Source organism: Gorilla gorilla, chromosome X (genome assembly GCF_029281585.2).
Source record: "Gorilla gorilla gorilla isolate KB3781 chromosome X, NHGRI_mGorGor1-v2.1_pri, whole genome shotgun sequence".
Classification (NCBI taxonomy): domain Eukaryota; kingdom Metazoa; phylum Chordata; class Mammalia; order Primates; family Hominidae; genus Gorilla; species Gorilla gorilla.
The window spans coordinates 13,336,528-13,355,508 of record NC_073247.2 but is presented as its reverse complement, the minus strand read 5'-3'; the positions used below and the strand labels follow the sequence as shown (position 1 = coordinate 13,355,508).

Sequence of the window (18,981 nt, the reverse complement as noted above, 5' to 3'; positions counted from 1 at the left end):
TGTAAATTAACGTAAACAATTTGTGAGTTTGAGTTACTAGGGTCTGCGTCCATGGTCTGACGACATATAAATTTCAGAGCCAATAGAGAGGCCATGATTTTAATAACAGGAGCCCAAACAAGGTACCACCGCTTTAGGTACCAACTGAAGAGTCCAACTGGTCTTCAATACACTTCATATTTTTATCTAACCCTATTACACCATTTAGCAATATTCCATTTCCTAACTCAATATTTTTAATACCATCATCCCCTATTATTTTTATTAATGCATTATAGATGTGCATAGTTTAAGAGTACACGTTACAATTTAATACATTCATATAATTTGTAGAGAATTATTACAAATGATTTATTTTTTCAAATCAGTGTAATTGGGGTGTCCATCACCTTAAATATTTGTCTTTTCTTTATTCTAGAGCCATTTGACTTATTCTCTTTTAGCTATTTAGAAGTGTACAATAGATTATTATAAACTACAATCACCCTACAGATCTATCTAGGTCCTTTTAAAAAAGAGATCATTATCATTATTACATGAATTTGTAATTATTCCGCTTACCTTTCTAAAAAGGAAATCGCGTCCTTCACCATAATGGATCCAGCTCGTTCAGCCTTCATGGGCTGCTCCGTGATCTCGTGCCCCCGCATGAGGAGGCAGTCCCAGTATAAAGGGGACCTGTGGCTGGAGAACCAAGCATAGCCCAAGAGGAAAATAAACAGAATCATGGAGAAGATCAGGAGCCAGGGAATAGAGACCCAGCCGCTCAGCTTCCCAAAGGTTAGGGTGAGGACGGCAATGGCAACTAGCTGCACACAGAGCCAGAGCTGACTCTCAAAGGCTAATTCCGTGTTACGAAAGGGGTCCGGCCAGCAGCTGTCAACGAGAGTGAACGGCATGCCATAGTAGTAGTCAAACCCATAATTATATGGATGGTGGCACTGGTCACTTCGGGAGTCGCAGTTCAAGCCTTGGTGCCATTTGCCTAAAACCAAACACACAAACACATCTACGCATCAATATGTCAACATATGCCAGCACATTGCAAAGACCATGTGAGCATTCTTCACGTGAAACAATCAGCTAATACACAAAAATAAAGTAGCAGAGATATTCTCCTTCCTCTAAAAAATCCGAGTGCCACTTAGCCACATTTTTTTTGTTCTTCTTTAGTTTACAGAGGAAGTTTGTATTCAGATCCGGTTGTGAGCAACAGGATAGGATAAACAATAAGGGAGAAAAATAGAATTGTGAGTTTCTGTCAATGACATGAACTAGAAATTTTCTCATTCACTGAGAAGACAAAGTCATAGCCACAAAGATAGAGATATCACAGAGGCAAGGCAGGTTACAGATGATGGAAGAATAGATACATCACAGAGACAAGGCAGGTTACAGATGATGGAAGAATAGATACATCACAGAGACAAGGCAGGTTATAGTTGATGGAAGAATAGATGTATACATAGATAGAGCTAGCTAGCTAGCTAGAGATGATAGGTAGGTAGATATATAGATAGATAATATGTAGACAGAAAGATAGGTAGATAGATAGACAGATGAACAGATGCATATGTAGATATAGCTAGCTAGATAAATAGAGATGATAGAAAGAAAGATAGATGATAGATAATATGTAGACAGAAAGATAGGCAGATAGATGATAGAGATAGAGTGAGTGGTTGGATGGATGGATGGATAGATAGATAGATAGATAGATAGATAGATAGATAGATAGATAGGATAGAGGAGAGGAGAGGATAGGACAGATTCAAATAAATGACAGAGGATAGATGGAGCATGTATAGATGTGTGTGTAGGTGGATGGATGGATCGATAGATGACTAGCTAATTAGATAGATGCACAAATAGATCTGTGTTGTGGGTGGATGAATAGACAGATGGGATATGATAGATAAAAATAAATTATGGTGTATACATCTATGTATACATATGTGTATGTATATATCAATAGAGACATAGATGTGATAAATATGATAGATACAAATGAATGATGGATGGATAGATGGGGCATGTATGTATGTGTAAGTGGATGCATGGATAGATAGGTGGGTGGCTGAGTAGGTGAGTAGATAGGTGGATGGAGATCTATGGGTGGATAGATAGATAGATAGGATAGATGAATGGATAGATATGATGGATAGATGGATTGATAGATGAATGGATAGATAGATAAATAGATGATAGAGATAGAGTGAGTAGTTGGATAGATGGATAGATAAATAAATAGATAAGATAGGATAGGACAGATTCAAATAAATGATGGAGGATAGATGGAGCATGTATATATGTGTGTGTAGGTGGACAGATGGATACCTGGATGAGTGGGTGATTAGACAGAGAGATGCATGAATAGATCTGTGTTGTGGGTGGATGAATAGACAGGTAAGATATGGATAAAAATAAATTATGGAGTATGCATCTATGTATACATATGTGTATGTATATATCAATAGAGACATAGATGTAATAAATATGACACGTACAAATAAATGATGGAGGACAGGTGGAGCATATTTGTATGTGTAGGTGGATGAAAGGATAGATGGGTGAGTAGATAGATAGATAAATAGACAGGGATAGAGATATATGGGTGGATGGGTGAATGGATAGAGAGATGTCTAAATAGATGAATGAATGGCTAGATAAATAGATAGATATAGATGATAGATGGATAGATAGATACATGATAGATGAATGAGTGGATGAATAGATTATAGATGATAGATAGATGATGGGTAGATAGATTCATAGATGATAGATAAATGATAGATGATGGATCGATCAATAGACAAACAGGTAGATAGACAGGTAGATGGATGGATAGATAGATGCATAGAGATATATGGGTTGATGGATGGATGGATGGAGAAAGAGAGAGAGATGACCGATGATAGCTATAGATAAATCATGGAGGATGGACCAGCATGGATGGATGAATAGCTGGCTGACTGCAAATCCTAGGGGCTCTCATTAAAACTGATCGAAGTAAGGGACTTATTCAGTAAAACGTACCACACCTTGAATGATCACCAAAGGGTGCCTGTGAGTCCTGCTAGCATGTGGATGATCAGCAAACCCCCAGAGGCTGCGATAATGTGTATCTACTAGGAATATTAACAGCTTCCTGTATGTGGTGAGGGCCCCATCAAGAATGCCTGTGCTTCCATCAACCTCTGAGTGCCTGTGGGGATAGGTAGAGGAGAGGCAGTGCTACTGGCTTAGGCTTCCTGTCCTGCAACCCCACGGAGATTGCCTTCTCTTATCAACAGCAGATGTATTACAAAAACTGAAGGGATTTAAAATAGCATGTTATTCTCACACCAGCTGAAACCCAGGCTTCCCAAACAGGAATAGTAGTTGGAGTTCCAACTACTGGGTGGCTGAGGACTTCTATCATCCTTGGCAGTGAGAAGAAAATCTGTGTGGTCCATTTTTAGTGAAATAAAGAGGCAGGTGACAGGATACACGGTGAGAGACTATGCGGGCAGGCAGAGCCAGAAAAATTTTATGTTCTTGTAATATATTCATTTGAAAACATCTCCTATCACCGAGCTGTGTGAAGAATCAGACTAGGTGTGGTGGCTCACACCCATAATCCCAGCACTTTGGGAGGCCAAGGCAGGCAGACCACTGGAGGCCAGGAGTTCAAGACCAGACTGGCCAACATGATGAAACCCCATCTCTACTAAAAACACAAAAATTAGCCAGTCGTGGTGGCACGCACCTGTAGTCCCAGCTACTCGGGAGGCTGAGGCACAAGAATCCCTTGAACCCAGGAGATGGAGGTTGCAGTGAGCGGAGATTGTGCCACTGTGCTCCAGCCTGGGTGACACAGTGAGACTCCTCTGTTTTAAAAATAATAATAAAAAAAAGAAGTCCTGGCACAAGTAATCCTCCCACCTCAGCCTCCGGAGTAGCTGGGACCATAGGCACATGCCACAATGCCTAGCTAATTTTATATTTTTAGAGACGGGGTCTTTCTATGTTGCCCAGGCTGGTCTGAAACTCCTGGTTTCCAGCGATCCTCCCACCTTGGCCTCCCAAAGTACTGGGATTGTAGGCATGGGCCACTGCGCCTTTACATAAGACGTTGTAAAATACAGTGTTTCCAAGAAAGTCATAAATCAAGGGTAGAACAAAGGACATGATTACCTTATGATCAATGACTAACACCAATTCTTGTGTCTTACCTATAAGCCCCGTGCTGTATCCTTGCTTCTTTAGCAAGGCTGCAAGTGTTGTCTCATTAAGAGGGAGGCCTGCGGGGACTGCAAGATTTTGGATGACACGTCTATTACCACTAGAAACCATACCTAGACGTAGTGTGGAAAAAAGTACAATGAGGAGGTGTTGCTACAGAGGGAATATTTTTGTCACTCCAAAATTTGCACATTGAAATCCTCATCTGCAAGGTAATGCTTAGGAGGTAGGGCTTTTAGGAGGGGATGAGGTCAGGAGGGTGGAGCCTCAAGAATGGAATCAGTGCCCTTACAAAAGGGACCCCAGAGAGCTCCCTCACCCCTTCCACCATGTGAGGACACAGCAAGAGGGCGCCGTGTATGAACCAGGAAGCAGGTCCCCAGCAGACACTGAATCTGGCATGCCTTGATCTTGGACTTCCAGCCTCCAGAACTGTGAGCAGTAAATGTCTGCTGTAGATAAGCCTCCCAGTCTATGGTATTTTTGTTATAGCAGCCCAAACAGACTAAGAAAAGATCTTTTTTTTTTTTTTGAGATGAAGTCTCGCTTTGTCACCAGGCTGGAGTGCAGTGGTGCCATCTCAGCTCACTGCAACCTCCATCTCCCAGGTTCAAGTGATTCTCCTGCCTCAGCCTCCCAAGTAGCTGGGACTATGGGTGCACGCCACCACACCCAGCTAATTTTTGTATTTTTAGTACAGACGGAGTTTCATCATGTTGGCCAGGATGGTCTGCATCTCCGGACCTCATGATCTGCCCGCCTTGGCCTCCCAAAGTGCTGGGATTACAGGCATGAGCCACTGCACTCAGCCAAAAAAGACCTTTTCTTTCTTCTCGTCCAAAGTCAGTGTCAGCAGACTGGCAGTAGGGTTGATATGTGCGATTTTATTCTGCCTCCAAGAACCGCTATCTGGAATCCACATAATTTGGCATTAAAGTGCGGCATCTGTACCCACAAGCGAAGACTACTTCCCTCAGCTTTTTTTTTTCTTTTTTTTTCTCTCTCTCTCTCTTTTTTTTTTTGTTGTTGTTGTTGTTGACATGAAATCTCACTCTGCTGCCCAGGCTAGAGTGCAGTGGCATGATCTCAGCTCACTGCAACCTCTGCCTCCTGAGTTCAAGCAATTCTCCTGTCTCAGTCTCCCAAGTAGCTGGGATTACAGGTATGTACCACCATGCCCAGCTAATTTTGTATTTTTAGTAGAGATGGGGTTTCACCATGTTGGCCAGGCTGTTCTTGAATTCCTGGCCTCAACTGATCTGCCCTCCTCAGCTTCCCAAAGTGCTGGGATTACAGGTGTGAGCCACTGTGCCCCAAGCCCACTTCCCTCACCTTTAAAAATAGAACTATATGACCGGATGTGGTGACTCACACCTGTAATCCCAGCACTTTGGGAGGACAAGGCAGGGGGATTACCTGAAGTCAGGAGTTCGAGACCAGCCTGACCAATATGGGGAAACCCCGTCTCTACTAAAAGTACAAAATTAGCTGGGCGTGGTGGTGCATGCCTGTAATCCCAGCTACTCAGGAGGCTGAGGCAGGAGAATCGCTTGAACCCAGGGGCAGAGGTTGCAGTGAGCCGAGATTGCGCCATTGCACTCCAGCCTGGGCAACAAGAGTGAAACTCCATCTGAAAAAAAAAAAAAAAATAGAACCATGCAACCCAACAATTTCACTCCTGGGGAATGTCAAAAGAATTGAGGTTCCTGAGGAACCCAAAAGGATTGAAAACTGGTATTCAAAGAAAAGCTTGCACATGTATGTTCATAGTTGTTCCTCACAATCACTAAACAGTAGAAACATCTTGACTGCCCATCAATTGATGAATGGATGGAGAAACTGTAGTGAATCCATGTGAGGGAATAGTATTCAACATAAAAATAAATGAAACTCTGACCCAGGCTACCATAAAACATTATGCTTGGTGACAGACGCCAGTCACAGACTGTCACATACTGTATGATTCCTTTTATGTGAAATGTCCAGGACAGACATGTTTGTAGAGACGGAAAGTGGATTCTTGGTGACCGGGGGCTGGGAGAAGGGGGAATGGGGAGTGATTGCTTCATGGGGACAAGATCTCCTTTGTGGGTGATGGAAATGTTCTAGAATTCGATAGAGGTGATGGTTGTACAACATTGGGAAAGAGCTACATGCTACTGAATAGCACATTTAAAAATAGCTACTTTTGGCCAGGCACGGTGGCTCATGCCTAAAATCCCAGCACTTTGGGAGGCCGAGGTGGGCCGATCACTTGAGCTCAGGAATTCAAGACCAGCCTGGTTAACATGGTGAGACCCCATCTCTACCAAAAATACAAAAATTAGCTGGGCATGGTGGCGGGTGACTGTAATCTCAGCTACTCAGGAGGCTGAGGAGGGAGAATCGCTTGAGCCCTGGAGTTTGAGGCTGTGATGAGCTGAGATTGTGACACTGCACTTCAGCCTGGGCAACAAAGGGAGACCCTATCTCAAAAGCAAAAAACCAAACAAACAAAAAAAGTCACCAGGTTGGGTGCAGTTGCTCATGCCTGTAATCCCAGCACTTTTGGAGGCCAAAGAGGGAAGATGGCTTGAGTTCAGGAGCTCGAGACCAGCCTGGGGAACACAGCAATACCCTAAGTAGTTAAAAAATTAGCCAGGCATAGTGGTGCACACTTGTGGTTCCAGTTACTTAGGAAGCTGAGGTGGGAGGATCACCTGAGCCTGGAAGGTTGAGGTTGCAGTGAGCTGTGATCATACCACTGCACTCCATCCCGGTCAACAGAGCAAGACCTTGTCTCAAAATAATAGTAATAAATTAAAAAGTAATGAGAACATGACAACTAGAGCTTACGATAATTTCGTTCTTCTCATTTCATTTTTGTTTTATCTAAAATTGATATATGGCCGGGTGCGGTGGCTCACACCTGTAATCCCAGCACTCTGGGAGGCTGAGGTGGGTGGATCACCTAAGGTCAGGAGTTCGAGACCAGCCTGGCCAACATGGCGAAACTCCATCTCTACTAAAAATACAAAAATTAGACAGGCCTGGTGGCACGTGCCTGTAATCCCAGTTACCCAGGAGGCTGAGGCAGGAGAATCACTTGAACCCAGGAGGCAGAGGTTGCAATGAGCCGAGATTGCACCACTGCACTCCAGCCTGGGTAACAGAGCGAGACTCCATTTCAATAATAATAATAATAATAATAATAATAAATTAAATAAAATTGATATAAATTGAGCAAGGGGATAATACTACTGTCTCCATGGGTAAAATGCTGTGATGAAAGTTGTCCAAAAATCTGATAGCTATTTCTTGGTTTATGACTTTGTGGATTTTTGGTTGTTGTTGCTGTTTGTTTGTTTTGAGACAGAGTCTCGCTCTGTCACCCAGGCTGGAATGCAGTGGCACAATCTTGGCTCACTGCAACCTCTGCCTCCTGGGTTCAAGCGATTCTCCTGCCTCAGCCTCCTGAGTAGCTGGGACTACAGGTGCATGCCCCCATGTCCGGCTAATTTTTGTATTTTTAGTAGAGATGAGCTTTCACCGTGTTGGCCAGGCTGGACTCGAACTCCTGACCTCAAGTGATCCACCTGCCTTGGCCTCCCAAAGTGCTGGGATTACAGGCATGAGCTACCACGCCCGGCCATGACTTTGTGGTTTGAAAGAAAAAAAAAGATATTTTTTGGTGACAGACTGAATGTGTAAACACATGTTGTATTAATTACTTCATTCCAAGACAGCTTATCTTTGTTGACCTGGGAAACTCAAATGTACACCTTGTGACTTGGAATTCAGATAAAAAACTCTCATTGTATCAAAAGACAACTGAAGCACACAGGGTGATCTTGCATCTCTGAGAAGCGCAGCCATTTTGATGTGGCCAGTGCTAGCTGTGTGTGCCAGTGCACCTATGCACATGTGTGCTTTTTCTTTTCTTTCCTTTGTATCTTTTTTTTTCTTTCTAACACATGCTCTGTCAACGAGGCTAGAGTGCAATGCTGTGATCACGCTCACTGCAGCCTCAAACTCCCAGGCTCAGGCGATCCTCCCACTTCAGCCTCCCAAGTAGCTGGGACCACAGACACATGCCACCATGCTCAACTTATTTTAAAAAAGTTTTGTGGAGATGGGGTCTTGCTCTGTTGCCCAGGCTGGTTTGAAACTCCTGGGCTCAAGCAATCCTCCCACCTTGGCCTCCCGAAGTTCTGGGATTACAGGCGTGAGCCATCGTGCCCAGCCCTTTTTTACTTGTTAACGTGGTCAAGCCACATTTTTGTTTCCTCACATCCTAACATGAGGGCAGAGTCCAGCAGAGCCCGCCAGTTTGCGCACCTGATCGGATGGGGTATCTTCCCGTCAAGAACGCGGACCGGCTTGGGCTGCAGAGGGAGGCGGCAGAGATGTGCTGAGTCAGTCGCACGCCTTCCCTGGCAAGGCGGTCGATGTGAGGCGTCCTGAAGGGGGAGAGGGAAGGTGTATTGGAGAGAAGGAAAAGGTGGGGGGCGGGGGAAGCAGAGAGGAAGAGCGAGAGGAAGACAGAGAAGGACAAACAGAAAGGCACAGGTGGAAAGAGAGAGGAGAGACAGACAGGGAGAGAGGGAGAGACCCAGAAAGCGAGGCAGAGAGAGAGACGGACAGAAAGAAAGGATGAAAGAGAGAGAGACAGACGAGAAAGAGAGCAACAGAAAAGGATAGAAAGAGAAAAACAGAAAGAGAGAGATGAAAAGAGACAGAGAAAGAGACAAAGGGTAAGACACACAGAGAGAAACAGAGAGAGATGGAAAGAGAGAGACAAACAGAAAAAAGGAGAGAGAAAGACAGAAAGAGGGAGACAGAGAAAGACAGAGAGGGACAGAGAGAAGACAAGAGAGAGAGAGAAAGACAGAGAGAGAGAAACAGAAAGAGAGAGATAGAAAGAGACATGCAGAGATTAAGAGAGAGACAAAGAAATGGAAAGAGAGATAAACAGAGGGAGGGAGACAGAGAGAAACAGAAAGAGAGGTGGAAAAAGAGAGACAGATGGAGGGAGACAGAAAGAAAAACAGAGAGAGACAAACAGAGAGAGATGAAAAGAGAGAAAGAGACACAGAGAGAGATACAGAGAGAGAGATGGAGAGAGAGAAGAAGAGAGGAAGAGAGAGACAGAGAGAGATGGAAAGATACAGACAGAGGGAGAGAGAAGGAAAGAGAGAAAGACATAGAAAGAAATGGATAGAGTGAGATAGACAAAGAGAGAGACGGAGACAGAGACAGACAATCAGAGAGACATAGAGAGACAAGCAGACAGAGAAAGGGGGAAGACAGAGACAGACATAGAAAGAGATGGAGAGACAGAGATGGAAACAGAAGGACAGAGAGAGGGAGAGAGAGAGACAGAAAGAGATAGAGATGGAGAGACAGAGATGGAAACAGAAGGACAGAGAAAGGGAGAGAGAGAGACAGAAAGAGATAGAAAGAAATGGATAGAATGAGATAGACAAAGAGGGAGACAGAGAGAGACAATCAGAGAGAGAGATAGAGAGACAGGCAGACAAAGAGAGGGAGACAGAGAGAGACAGAGAGAGAGATAGAAAGAGAGACAAGCAGACAGAGAGGGGTGACAGAGACACGCACAGGCATAGAAAGAGATGTAGAGACAGAAAGAGGAGAGAGAGAGACAGAGAGATCTGAAGATAAACAACATCTCTGTTTATTATGATTTCCAGGTGCCCAGAGCAGGTAACTGCACACGGAGTTCATTTTTCTTTTTTGCCCGTGTCAAGGTGAAGTATGACTGAGATTCCAGGTAGCTGTTGTTCTGCAGGGTTCATATACATGGGTGCCACTATATGGTGTCCATTCACGGTACTACAGCCTTACAAAATAAAATGCTTAAGGGATTGGGGTCTGATTCATCGAGGCTAATTGCTTACAGACCTTACTTATGCCTAACTACTCACAGACCCACCCACTCACTGGTTTGATAGATACATTTCCCTGCAGTCTACATAGGTTGCAAAACTGTCATATGATTAAATATTCAAAAGAAGGAAATCCCACCATTTTCGACAACACAGATGAACTGGAAGGGTATTAGATTAAATGAAATAAGCCAAGCACAGAGAGACAAATACCGCATGATCTCACTTATGTGTGGAATCTAAAATAGCAAACTCAGAAGTAGACAGTAGAATGGTGGGTATCAGGGGCTGGGGTGAGGGTCGAGAACAGGTAGGTTAAAGGATACAACATTTCACGGAGCCAAACATGAATAAATCCTCTATTTGATTTATTCCTCACAAAGAGGAATAAATTTAAGAGATCTGTTGCAGATTGTGGTGACTATAGTTAATAACAATGTATTCTATTCTTGAAATTGCTATAATTTTCACCATTTTCACCACATATAAATAATAAGTATGTGTGGTTGTGCATGTTAATTAGCTTGATTTAGCTATTCCACAATGGATCCATGAATCAAAACATCATGATATACACCAGAAATACACAGAACTATAATTCGTCAATTAAAAAATAATTTAACAAGAGATTTCTGGAGGCTGGAGAGACTTCTGGAAAAAGAATCAGTCTCCTCTTGGATGAAAATAAAATATAATGAGTTCTACATTTATTCATGAGAGAAATTATGACAGGTAACTGGTGCAAGGAGAAGTTCCAGCTTTACCAAGGTGTGCATCTGATTTTTTTTTCGGATATGGAAGTCACCTACCAACTTTTAAAACATTATTTATTTTGCAAAGAAAAAAATTGTAAACTGCATTCCTGGGGCACATGTGCCTGGTTTTAGATTTCACATTATAATCTCACTTCTCAAATTGCTAGTATTTTCAGCAAAACACCGATACCCCACGCTAACATACTCTCTGTAAATATCTGCTATTTATGGACACCGTGTTTCTGCGCTTTTGGGTGAGTCCTCTCTTCTTTTCTCATAAGCAATGGTTCATTTTTGGCGACTACTTTTTCATGACTCCTAGCTCCATTGTCGAAAACTGTGATGACTACCTTCAGCATCTATTAGTCATACAACGCAATGATCTTAAAAGTGTATGATGTACATCTGATAACGATGTACTCCTAAGCTCAGTATAAGAACGGCTAATACAGATAGCTTCTATTATCCACCACAAAGCACTGAGTTTGTTTCATATCTGTTTTTCTTCTTTCAGAATGCCCATTGTTAAAAATACAAGCTCACCATCTTAAAGAATCTATTGGCTCACCAAATTAGGAAACAGAATGAATTCTGCTGAATATACATATTCACATTTATATATTTATGAAGATATATAACTGAATATATAAATATTCATAAATTCACACATATTTATTAATATATATTTCTATATTATAAATCTAGATTTATAATATATATTTCTATATTATAAATCTAGATTTATAATATATATTTCTATATTATAAATCTAGATTTACAATATATATTTCTATACTATAAATCTAGATTTACAACATATATTTCTATACTATAAATCTAGATTTATAACATATATTTCTATACTATAAATCTAGATTTATAACATATATTTCTATACTATAAATCTAGATTTATAACATATATTTCTATACTATAAATCTAGATTTATAACATATATTTCTATACTATAAATCTAGATTTATAACATATATTTCTATACTATAAATCTAGATTTATAACATATATTTCTATACTATAAATCTAGATTTATAACATATATTTCTATATTATAAATCTAGATTTATAACATATATTTCTATATTATAAATCTAGATTTATAACATATTATAAATCTAGATTTGTAACATATTATAAATCTAGATTTATAACATATATTTCTATATTATAAATCTAGATTTATAACATATATTTCTATATTATAAATCTAGATTTATAATATATATTTCTATATTATAAATCTAGATTTATAATATATATTAATTATATATATTTAATTATATATATTTATAATTATATATAATTTTATTTATAAATATAAATAAATATTTATATTATATTTATATTATATTATATTTATTTATATTAAAATATTTATATATGTATAATTAAATATATATTAATAAATAATATAGTATATTTTTATATAAATATATATACTTTATATATTTATATATTATCAATATTTATAATATATACTTTTACATATTATTAATATTTATAATATATACTTTTATATATTATCAATATTTATAATATATACTTTTATATATTATCAATATGTATGAAGATATATTCATTTTATATAAATATTTATTTATATAAAATAAATATATATTTACATATATTTGTTTAAATGTACTTTTATAAAATATATAAATATATGTTTATATATTTATTTAAATATATTTATATTTAATTTTTAAAAATACATTTATATAAAAGTGAATATATATTCATAGACATAGAAATATGTATATGTTCATGTATATATGAATAACATATTCATATATATTAGTAATATTATATATTCATATATTATAAATATATTCATATATGTTTATACATTGAATATATGTTCATATATTCATAATATATGGATATGTAATATAATAAATGTATGATATATACTTTATATATTATAGAATATATTCATATATGAAATATATCACATATATTTATATAATGACATTTATATGTTCATATCTGTATATGTACATGTACATACAATCATCATGCTTCATAATAGGCTGTATGATAGAGGGTAGTTGTGTGTTAGGTACTATTCTAAGTTCTTTACACACATAAACTCAGGGATATAAAGCCTTCTCTGCATTCGACAAATAAGAAAACAGGCACAGAGAGGTTCAGCGACTTCTCCAAGACTTCAGAGCTAGTAAATGCAGAGCCAGGACTCGGGTCCAGATAGCCATGCTTTTACTATGAACATCCTGGTTAATGCTAGAGGCACTGGATGTACTGATTACCCTGATCTGATCACTATACTTTGTATGTATCCAAACCTCACTGTGTACCCTGTGAAGATGGACAATTATTATTTCTTAAGTTTAAAAACTGAAAGAGATTCAAATTAAAATTATTAAAAATGTAACTGTAAAACTATTAAATAATCTAAATAATTTAAAACTATCAAAAAGTTTAAAGTAACTAAAAAAAAAATGCCAACAAATACATTTGGTTTTGCACATAGATGCAGCCGTACAGCCAGCCTGCTGAACCTGAACGACTGATGAACGTATGACTGGCCATGAAACCGCCTTACCTGATGGTGTCATTACCGTAGCAGCCCAGATCTCCAATACCCAGGTCATCAACCATGATTAGGACAATATTAGGCTTGTCGTCATGCACCCTGTGTGCCTGGCATGTGTTCAAGAGTGCACACACCAAAGACATGAAGACCAAGGGTCTCCTGGAAAGCAAGCAGGGATTTTATTGGTATCAGGCTTCTCTGGGTGGATTCAGGATCCACCTCCCAACACAACACAACAGGGGTCTTTGGAGATCACGTGGATCTCCCAGGCATCTCCTCAAGCTCAAGACTGCCTCTCTCCAAGCACCGAGCACTGCTGCTGAATGGTAGCGGAAGTGCCCAACATAATGCATTCTTGGCTTCTCACTTTGCATAAAATAAAGGCTAAAACAACAGATGTTAACATGGATGCAGTGAAAAGGGAATCCTTTTATACTGTTAGTGGGAATGTACAAGCGCTGTGGAAAACAGTATGGAGATTCCTTAAAGAACTAAAAGTAGATCTACCATTTGATCCAGCAATCCCACTCCTGGGTATCTACCCAGAGGAAAAGAAGGCATTATATATAAAAGACACTTGCGGCCGGGTGTGGTGGCTCACACCTGTAATCTCAGCACTTTGGGAGGCCGAGGCAGGTGGATCACCTGAGGTCAGGAGCTCGAGACCAGCCTGGCCAACATGGTGAAACTCTGTGTCTACTAAAAGTACAAAAATTAGCCGAGTGTAGTGGCACACTCCTGTAATCCCAGCTGCTAGGGAGGCTGAGGCAGGAGAATCACTTGAACCCAGGAGGCGGAGGTTGCAGTGAGCCAAGATTGTGCCACTGCACTCCAGCCTGGGTGACAGACCGAGGCTCCATCAAAAACAACAACAACAACAACAAAAGACACTTGCACATGCATGTTTATAGCAGCACAATTTGCAGTTGCAAAAATGTGGAACCAGCCCAAATACCCATCAATCAATGAGTGGTTAAAGAAAATGTGATATATAGAGATAGATAGCTATAGATTGTATACAAAGTGAGAAGCCAAGAGCGCATTTCTTTGGGCACTTCTGCTGCCATTCAGCAGCAGTGCTTGGTGCTTGGAGCGAGACACTCTTGATATCTATAGATCTGTAGATACCTATATATATCACATCTTCTTTATCTGTATAGATCTGCAGGTATCTATCTATCCATATCACATTTTCATATTCATACACACACACACACACACACACACCATGGAATACTACTCAGCCATAAAAAGGAACAAAATAATGTCATTTGCAGCAACCTGGATGGAGGTGGAGACAATTATTCTAAGTGAAGTAACTCAGGAATGGAAAACCAAACATTGTATGTTCTCACTCATAAGTGGGAGCTAAGCTATGAGGCTGCAAAGGCATAAGAATGATGCAATGGACTTTGGGGACTCAGGGAAAGGGTGGGAGGGGAGTGAGGGATCAAAGACCGCACATTGGGTGCAGTGTACACTGCTCAGGGGATGGGTGCATCAAAATCTCACAAATCACCACTAAAGAACTTATCCATGTAATCAAACATCACCTGCTCCCCAAAAACTATTGAAATTTTTTTAAAAGGCTAAAGTAGATGCCCTTCCAGGAGGGAAGTCTGAAAACATGTACTCAGAGGCAAATCATTGCAGAGGACGGAGACGATAAGACTCCTGAGGTTAACTCCCTCTTCCAGGGACTTAACCTCATTTAAGGGACTTAAATGAGTCTCTACGGGTAAGGGATTTAACCTTAACTTCATTCTAAAATTAGAATTTTTATTCTAATTTAAGGGCGTGTGGGTGTGTGTGATCCTTACAGTACTATTCACAATGGCCAAACTGTGAAATCAACCTCAGTGTCCATCATTGCATGAATGGATAAAGAAAATGCGGTACATATACACCGTGGAATATTATTCAGTGTTAAAAAATAATGAAATTCTGTCATTTACAACAACGTGGATGAACCTGGAGGTCATTATGCTAAGGAAAATAAGCCTGGCACAGAAACACCAATACCACATGATCTCACTTCTATGTGAAATCTCAAAAAGTTGATCTCATAGAAGGAAAGGGTAGAATGATGCCTGCTAGGAGCTGGGGGGCCAGTGGAGGGGTTGGGAAGATGTTGGTCGAAGGATACAAAATTTCAATTTGACAGGAGAAATAAGTTCAAAGAATCTATTGTACTTGTGCTGACTGTAGTTAATAAGAATGTATTTTAGAGTTGAAAATTACTGATAAAATCTACTCAAAGTGTTCTCATCACAAATAGGTAAGTGGATGAGGTAACATGCATTAGCATAATTGAGCTATTCCAAAATGCAGGCGTATTTCAAAACATCAAGTTGTACACCATAAATCTATGCAATGTTTATATGTCAGCTTTTTTGACTCAAGGGACAATAAAAAAAGAAAAAGAAATTTAAAAAGGAAAAAAATTAAAAAGAAAAATGAATTAAAAAAGAAAGAAAAAATAAATAAAAATAAAATACTCATAATATAAAAAGAATAAATACATGCAATTTATCATTACTCCAAATTTTTAAAAAGTCAGGTTGCAGTGGCTCACACCTGTAATCCCAGCTCTTTGGGAGGCTGAGGCAGGAGAATCAGTTCGTCACCAGCCTGGGTAACATAGTGAGACCCCATCCCTACAAAAAATGTAAAAATGAACTGGGTGTGGTGGTGCATGCCTGTAGTCCCAGCTACTCTGGAGGCTGAGGTGGGAGGATCGCTTGAGCTCAGGAGTTCAAGCCTGCAGTGAGCTGAGATTGCGCCACTGCACTCTAGCCTGGGCTACAGGACGAGACCCTCAAAAGAAAAAAAAGTGTGAGAATAGCAGCTTTGGCTGGAGAAAAGAAAAACAAGCAAAAAAATAAATAAATAAAATAAAATAAGGAATTACCAAGTAAAGGAAAAGTGGAAGTTGGGGAAAGAACTGAATTGAGGAAAAGAAAGAAACGTGGACTCTGAGGACCACCTGAGTCCACTTCATAGTTTTGCTCAGTCCCAGCTGAGGTCATATTTTCTTAAGGAAACACATGACGCTCTTCTCAGCATATCCCTACTCAGTTACCAGGTAATGAATATTGGACATGTGGATTATTGATTCAATTCCTATCTCATCTCTATACATGTTTCAAAACCCACTTCAAATATCTCCTCTGAGAGAAAAAATACAAACAGGAGTTCATCCCTATTGGCTCTCAGAGTCCTTTGTAAATACTCTGAAACAATGACAGCCACAGAAGATTACAATTTTTTTGCTGTATGCAAACATCTCCTTGAAGATTGAGAATGTCTTGCAGGCAAAAGCTACATGCTCAGGACTGTGGGCCAAATCCCCGAAGTTACAGAAATGCTTTTCATCTATGCAAAGTTAGTTGAATTTTTTTATCACCTCCTGTTTTTACAATACTTTAAAATCATGTATACGGCTGGGCACAATGGTGGCTCACACCTGTAATCCCAGCACTTTGAGAGGCTGAGGCGGGAGGATTCCTTGAGCCCAGGAGTTCAAGACCAACCTGGGCAACAAAATGAGAACCTGTCTCTACAAAAAATAAAAATAAAAAATTAGCTGGGCGTGGTGATAAGCACCTGAGGTCCCAGCTACTCTGGAGGCTGAGGCTGGAGGATCTCTTGAGCCCAGGAGTTGGAGGTTGCAGTGAGCTATGACTGCACCACTGTCGTCTACCCTGGGTGACAGAGCAAAACCCTGTGAAACCCTGTCTCTAAAATAAATAAAAATAAACATAAACTCATATGTATCTGTTGGAAATTTACAGTTTACACCTCTATCAATTGCCTAACTCCTACCTTTTTAAAAAACTTACACACTTACTAAGTCGAGAGAATGAACTTAGACATCTTATGGCCAGCCATATAAAGACAGCATGTTGACTCATAGTAGGTTACAAGAAAAGAAAAAGAAAAAACAAAAAAAGGCAGATGATATTAAATGCCTCTACCTATAAGGCTGGATTCACAAATACACAGAATTATACATTAGATTCAATGTGCTCACAATGCAGTATACGGCTTTACCTACCTGGGCCTCATTGTGCAGCTTGGAATACCTTCTTGTTGTCTTTGGCAGAAGACACAGACATGATTTAAAAGACCAAAAAAAAAAAAAAAAGTATCATTCATGTGTCAATTAAATTAGTTCCCAGCATGAAATTCTCACTAGACTTGTGAGCCATATCCCTAATTCCGACATTTTTAAATTGATTTTCCAAGGCCACTACTGCACAAATCCTGAACTTTCAATGAGTTCATTCTTTTGACCTTTTTTTTTTTTTTGAGCCGGAGTCTCGCTGTCACCCAGGCTGGAGTGCAGTGGTGCAATCTCAGCTCACTGCAACCTCTGCCTCCCGGGTTCAAGCCATTCTCCTGCCTCAGCCTCCTGAGTAGTGGGGACTACAGGCGTGCACCACCACGCCCGGCTAATTCTTGTATTTTTAGTAGAGATGGGGTTTCAGCATGTTGTCCAGGCTGGTCCTGAACTGCTGACCTCAAGTGCTCTGCCCGTCTTTTGGCCCATTTTTAAAAGAACTCCTGCTGCCCCAAGTCCTGGGGCTCTTGGATGAATTGTCTCAGTGGCAAAACCTGCCCTGAAACATGCTGGCCCAAGAGCATTGTCTCAATGTCCTGCCAAGCCTAAAAGTTTAAACTCAGAAAGCTTCTGTGTCCTGAATAAGGAAAGAGGCAATTAATCAAAATGAGCTCCCTCTTTTTTGACTGCAAAATGCAGAAACCACTGAATGACTAATGGTTATATTTAGTTGGCAGTGGCAGAGGGGTTAGGACTAAGGGATATGACAGCCAAATGCATTACAATGAAAGAAAAGCCCATCTGTAGTCTGCAAGTTATTACCCATATTTGTACCTTAAAATAACACTAAGGACAAAATACAAACGCATTCCTCCTTAAATTCATTTTGCTCCAAAGCATGGATACTCTGGTCACATACTATACACACTACACAGACACACACGCACGCACACTCACAAACACACACACACGTTCTTGGTTAAGAAAGAAAAAGGAAGAGAGGGAGGGAGGGAAGAAAGAAGAAAGGGTATGAGAGTAACAGAAAGGAGAGAAACTTGCTCACACTAAAATTGGTTTGGAATCCATTTCTCAGTGCCTAAGCTGATGATCCATTGAGTTTCGGAATACAATAGGTCAATGGATCTTTCGACTATGCCCGTTTCTACCAGAGGTTAAAAAAAAAAAAAGGCTGAGAAAATGTGTCCAAACAAGCCTTCCCCAACTCACCTATCAGCCGTATTATCTCTCTAATGTCTAGGAGCAGAACAGACAGGCTGTTCTGCAAAGGCTCTGCCTCTTCTGGCAGCTGCCTCGAATCATTACGAAAGCATTAGCCGCTCCGTGTCACCTCTCTCTCCCATGGGAGGGCTGGTCCCTGCTAGGCTCACCCAGATGGTTCCTGTTGCTAATCTGCAGCCCGCATTTGCAATTCCTACTACACACCCAGGAAAAGAAAAACAACAGCACATCGACAACAAAACA

At 40.1% G+C, this 18,981-nt stretch overlaps 1 protein-coding gene across 3 annotated transcripts in view; it reads right to left on the bottom strand.

The window, feature by feature from the left end:
* The window catches only part of ARSF (arylsulfatase F), a 71,902-nt gene that overhangs the window by 27,528 nt on the left and 25,393 nt on the right, over positions 1 to 18,981 (bottom strand). For 2 of the 3 annotated variants that reach the window (XM_055376370.2, XM_063702919.1), the window contains exons 1-6: positions 18,727 to 18,798; positions 17,494 to 17,532; positions 13,446 to 13,595; positions 8,542 to 8,663; positions 4,215 to 4,337; positions 562 to 985 (exon numbers count right to left, since the gene is read on the bottom strand). In XM_055376370.2, coding sequence (XP_055232345.1) covers positions 562 to 985; positions 4,215 to 4,337; positions 8,542 to 8,663; positions 13,446 to 13,595; positions 17,494 to 17,504 — 830 coding nt within the window. In that variant the 5' untranslated portion in view covers positions 17,505 to 17,532; positions 18,727 to 18,798. Of the gene's footprint in view, positions 1 to 561; positions 986 to 4,214; positions 4,338 to 8,541; positions 8,664 to 13,445; positions 13,596 to 17,493; positions 17,533 to 18,726; positions 18,799 to 18,981 lie in introns of those variants that run through there. The other variant, XM_031005770.3, reaches the window with a different exon arrangement.